This window comes from Aplidium turbinatum, chromosome 11, assembly GCF_918807975.1.
Source record: "Aplidium turbinatum chromosome 11, kaAplTurb1.1, whole genome shotgun sequence".
Lineage (NCBI taxonomy): Eukaryota > Metazoa > Chordata > Ascidiacea > Aplousobranchia > Polyclinidae > Aplidium > Aplidium turbinatum.
In genome coordinates, this window is record NC_137482.1 from 8,573,437 (window position 1) to 8,578,595 (window position 5,159).

The window sequence follows — 5,159 nt, forward strand, 5'->3', positions numbered from 1 at the left end:
TCGAAATTAATCTGCTCGTCGTTAAGTTGGAATGACCGTGCTAATGTGCTGACACTTATCTTCGTTTGCAGGCGCACATGATAAGATACGTGTTTATTTGTTTCATGGATGTCTGGAGTGATGCTTCATGCTCTGACTCTGTTAGGAAGATCCTTAAAAATCTCTGTGCCTTATACGGTCTTCATCAGATTTCCAAAAATCCTCGAGACTTTTTAAAGGTATTTGATTGTTGCATAATGCATGCGTGGGCAGCCAGCTGACCATTATCATAAAGTTGTTACATTTTTCTCATGTTAGAGGTTGACTGTGTTATTTTCAGGATGGTTACTTGAGCGGAGATCAATGCACATTAGTCCAAGCCGCTGAAGTGAAACTTTTAAGACTTCTCCGAACCGATACGGTCGGCCTGGTTGATGCTTTTGACTTTAAAGATGAGATTTTGCTTTCTTGCATCGGTTCCTTTGATGGGAATGCATATCAAAGGCTTTACGAGCACGCGAAAAATCTTCCTATTAACCAAGCAAAGGTACATGGATGGCGTTGTGCTGTACATTTTGCTTCATTTCATAGAGTTGTGCTGGAGAGTTCGCCTTGTACCACAGACATATAAAGCCAAGTAACATTACCAAATATGTTTAAAAATAAATCCATAAAACACCAACACAAGCCAACAAAAAACTACATTAACAAGTATTTACATCTCACGTTCTCAACAAGTCATACCGTCCTCATCAGGAATAACAATGCTAAATTTTTGCTACGTCTAAATAGCAAAAATGCAGTGGTTGGAGAGTGAAGTTATCTAAACTCCTATGCCCCCCCCCCCCCCCTTTTCACATAATCTAATTCTGCAACAACTGAGTGTAACCCCGGATAAAACGAATATTGTTAAATATTATGACGTGCTTGCAAAGCAATTGTAGTAACGATTTGTTTTTTTTTGCATTCAGGTTCATACCAAGATACATGATCTCTTGCGGCGGCAACTGCACATTGGACGAGACAAGTTGAATGAAATCAAGACAACTTCTAAACTGTGATTTGTGTTGTTGTAGTTTTATTAAATTCTCTAATTGTGTTGCGATGGAAGGATAGAATTGTTACGCTATAGCAGAAAACCCTCAGTTGTTCGTTTTATGTTTTGAAGCATGGCGACCTTTATACACCGGCCATAACAACGTGCAGCTTAAAATTTGACTGAAGGCCGATCTGTTAGTAGCCGAAATCGCTAGTATAAGTTGATAATTTGAATATTAATAAATATAGTTTTTGTGTATATTTTGTGTAATTTTGAGTTACTTCTGTGCTATTGTTACCATTCAAATAACAGTAGACCAGGGCTTCCCGATTCGTTTATCACCCCGCACCCCATGGGATTGATAAAGCCAATCTCGCACCCCCTGTTTTGAAGCAGAGTAGTTCTGAGAAAAAAATTCAAAATACGTACGAAAACAACGCAGAAAAGCAGCTCACCGGCCTTTATATGGCTAACGAATAGGAAAAAGTGGCAGCCTTCAACAACGTAATCCCACAAAATAGAATAAAGAAATAACACAAACTGAAAACATAATGGCGTTAATCAAGATCTTTGAGCTTTCTCTTGCCTCTTCTTTGAAATTATCTGTTCGAAACGTGGAACCTTGTGGGACAATGCAATGCGCAGATCATTTTTGGGGTCCAGGGCGTTGCGGTATTTATTCTTTATGTAAAGTAGAGATGAAAATCCCGATTTACACAGCCAAGTGGTAGCAAACGAAACCAAAACTTGCAGTGCTTTCTTAGCCAGAGTTGGATACCCAGTTTGACCGCTGCACCAGAAAGTTTCGAGTGAGCTGGACTCATAAAGCAGCTTTGTCGATTGGCATGCTTGCATGTCTATCAGATGTTCCTTATCTTCATCCTCATCTCCCATCTTCTCTAATTTGAAGGCAAAGGGGTTGATGTTCCAAGTTTCCGGTTCTTCCAGATCTCCTGGGGAGAAATATCCGTCAAATGACTCTCTCAGGCTTTCCAAATGCTTACTAATTTCTGCCTTGACACTTTCTTCCAAGTCCAAGTTGCTGTGTTCCAGTATGACTTTCTCTAGCAAGGAAAAATTAACGAAATTCTGCTGCAGGATACGCCGACTCCACAACGGCAGTTTCTGTCTGAAAGCACGGAACAAGCCACAAGCGGTCACAATATTCACATTCTTTCCCTGTATCGAACGATTTAGGTCATTTAGATGTTGGAAAACGTCCGCCAGGTATGCCAACATAGGAGCAAAGTTAGGAGATTCAAAAGTATGCACAAGAGCACTTTTTCGTTCTCGCAGAAATTGTTCAATTTCCAGTCTGCGCTCAAAAAACCTTTGCAAAACCTTACCTCTGGAGAGCCACCTGACGTCTGTATGAAATAGCAGCACAGAAGCATCGTCATCAAGATCACTGCAAAATGCTTTAAACAACCTGTGATTCAAAGCTCTTCCTCGAATATAATTAACAATTTTAACACACGAATCCATTACATTTTTCAGAGTAACGGGCAAAGTCTTTGACACAAGAGCTTGACGATGAAGAATACAATGAGTATTCATGACCCCTGGAATGTCATTTCGCATGAGAGTAACAAATCCGGACCGGTTTCCTAGCATAGCTGGAGCACCGTCTGTACAAATAGATCCGATAGCTTGCAGCGGAATGTCGTTAGTGTTAAAAAAGCTTTTAAGGAGATCGAAAACATCCCTTGCTGTTGTAGTTGTTTCGAGTGGTTTACAAAAAAAGAAATGTTCCTCGACGGCATCCCCCTTTACATAACGAACAAAAACCAAAAGTTGGCTGCAATTACTGACATCTGTCGATTCATGCAACTGAACTGAGATCTTGGCGGAAGAAGCTTTGATGTCTGACACAATTTGATCAAGAATATCAGCGCCAATATCATCAATTCTACTCCGGATAACATTGTTTGACAGAGGAATCTGTTGTACTGTAGTTTTTTAGCGGCCTCCTCACCCAGGACATCCTTCACAATATTATCGCATTATCGCGCCACCAATCACGTGACGATCAAACCACAGCCTTTTTGTTATCAATAACTTGTCAGGTGGTATTTTCTTGTTGTTGTGCAGTGTGCTGTATGGGCCAATATAGAATGCTCTGAGAGATAATCACCACCTCCGTCGTCAAACAAAATCCATCTCTATATATGGAATAGCTCTTCTTCCTCGGTGGATTCTCGCACCCCCAGCAACAACTTCTCGCACCCCCAGGGGGTGCGAGCACCCCCAATCGGGAAGCCCTGCAGTAGACTTTGGCACTTGTGCTAGAAATCCAAAAAAACGTCTGGCAACACTGGCAAATGAGAAAAATTATCTTTTTTTAACCTAATATTAATAGTTTTGCAGTGTTTTGGGATTCAGTGATCACACTTTGGAAATTTTATTCTCAAAACTATCATTTCAAAGAAATATATAGTAAGTTCAGCTTAGATTTCAAAATTACATCGGCCTTCAGTCAGGCCTCCAGTTCGCACGCTGTCAAGGCCTGTGTATATTTATCGCTCTGTCTTGAAGTCATTATGTGCAATTTTAAGTTCCATTGAATTTATCAAGATATTTAATTTCCTTGTAACGTTTATTATGCCATTCTTGCAATAATTGTAGCTGAATCTTTATCGGGCTTATGGTTTCACGCAGACGATTTGCCGCGACTGTGTCGCCGTCAAGAGTTTGACGTCAGTTTTACAGCCATGGTTACTTTTTGTAAACAACTTTGCAGCGAGCTAATGGTAACTATCGTTCTGTCCACTGAACATAGGCCATGCTTTACCAGTAGTAAAGTTCGTATAGAAGTTATTTGATACTTAAGATCAGGCAGTTTCTTATTTACTACCTCGATGGAAACCTACTAGAAGACCATGTGGTCTCTGCTAGAAAGAGGCCCCCTGTACAATTTTTGCGTTCCTCTACTCTATTTCAAACGTGTGTCGGGCATGTTTTGTAAAATAACCACTCGGTTTGAATTGTTGAAAGCAAACTTTTTCATTTCTTAGGCCTACAGCAGTTCAGTGGGCTATAGATACTCAGAGATTTTATTCTTGAAAAATCGTCTTTTTCTGCATTGCAATTTCTAAAATGCATAGTACATATCATTGATGGTACTAATTCCCATATGTTGCATGTTCAACTTTTGTTAATTATTCTTTTGCACTGTTTGCCAAGCGACGTAAATGCTTCACGTGTAATCATTAACCTTCCTCAGTACGTGCCCAACTTTACCAGTTTTATTGCGCTGAATGCTGCATGAGTTTCAACAAAATCGTAGAAATTGAAGTGCAAGATTTAGATGGCAAAAATATTTTAAGAATTAGATATTCTCACTTAACAAAGTTGAGGAAGCAGTGTGAAAGTAACTTTTGTTTGCTTGTTTAATGTTTATTCATTATATTACCCAAGAATACGGTATTGCGTGGCTAAACGTAAAGTTTCATGTCAATTGATTTATCTGAGTACGGTAGTTAGGGAAGGAATGTGATTGGAAGAACAAAACAAAAGTTAACAGCCATGATGCAAGAGCGCATTGCATTCACAGCTTTTCAGATTAACTAAACTTTACTAGCAGACTACTATTTCGTTGTTACCTTATGTGATATGGTGCCATGTATGATATAATAATATGATGAGGTCGCTGTAGCAGATGGGGCATTTTAACTGGTAGACTATTTAACATAGAGCAATTTTTGTTATGAACCAGCTGACTGCAGTCATTGTGACCTTTTTAGCACTCAACCTGAGAGTTGATGCTTGCTTTGAACTTTGTTAATTACAGAAGAAAAAAGAGTAATGGTAGGGGTGGGAATCGAATCCACTTCATCGAAGTGACTAATTCCTTAACCCTCAAACCGCTAGACCACACTGCTGACGGCGAACAGTTCACTTAATTTATTTTCTGACATGCAAGCGTCACATGACTGCAATCAGCTGAATGTTGCTTTCTGATTGGTTAATAAACCTCATCTGCTACAGCGACCTGCAGGTTACAAATACGCCCACGGTTTATAGCTGTGGATATTCCACCAGTGTCAATTCCATCAGAACGATGCCATGTAACTTGCTGCTCGGTTGACACGTGTTACCTCACTGAAATAACAATTCAATTTTTTTCCAGGTTTAACTCAAT

The 5,159-nt window shown here is 39.7% G+C and overlaps 2 protein-coding genes across 2 annotated transcripts in view; one reads left to right on the forward strand and one right to left on the reverse strand.

The window, feature by feature from the left end:
* LOC145779717 (peroxisomal acyl-coenzyme A oxidase 2-like) overlaps positions 1-5,076 on the forward strand; it is a 33,651-nt gene extending 28,575 nt beyond the window's left edge. Inside the window, exons 13-15 of the mRNA XM_082591353.1 lie at positions 72-218; positions 320-526; positions 951-5,076. Coding sequence (XP_082447479.1) covers positions 72-218; positions 320-526; positions 951-1,040 — 444 coding nt within the window. The 3' untranslated portion in view covers positions 1,041-5,076. The remainder of the gene's footprint in view (positions 1-71; positions 219-319; positions 527-950) is intronic.
* On the reverse strand, positions 1,580-2,632 carry LOC145780159 (protein FAM200C-like). Its single transcript, XM_082591870.1, has one exon. The coding sequence runs from the start codon at positions 2,630-2,632 to the stop codon at positions 1,580-1,582; it is 1,053 nt and encodes a 350-aa protein (XP_082447996.1).
* Positions 5,077-5,159: the final 83 nt, after the last annotated feature.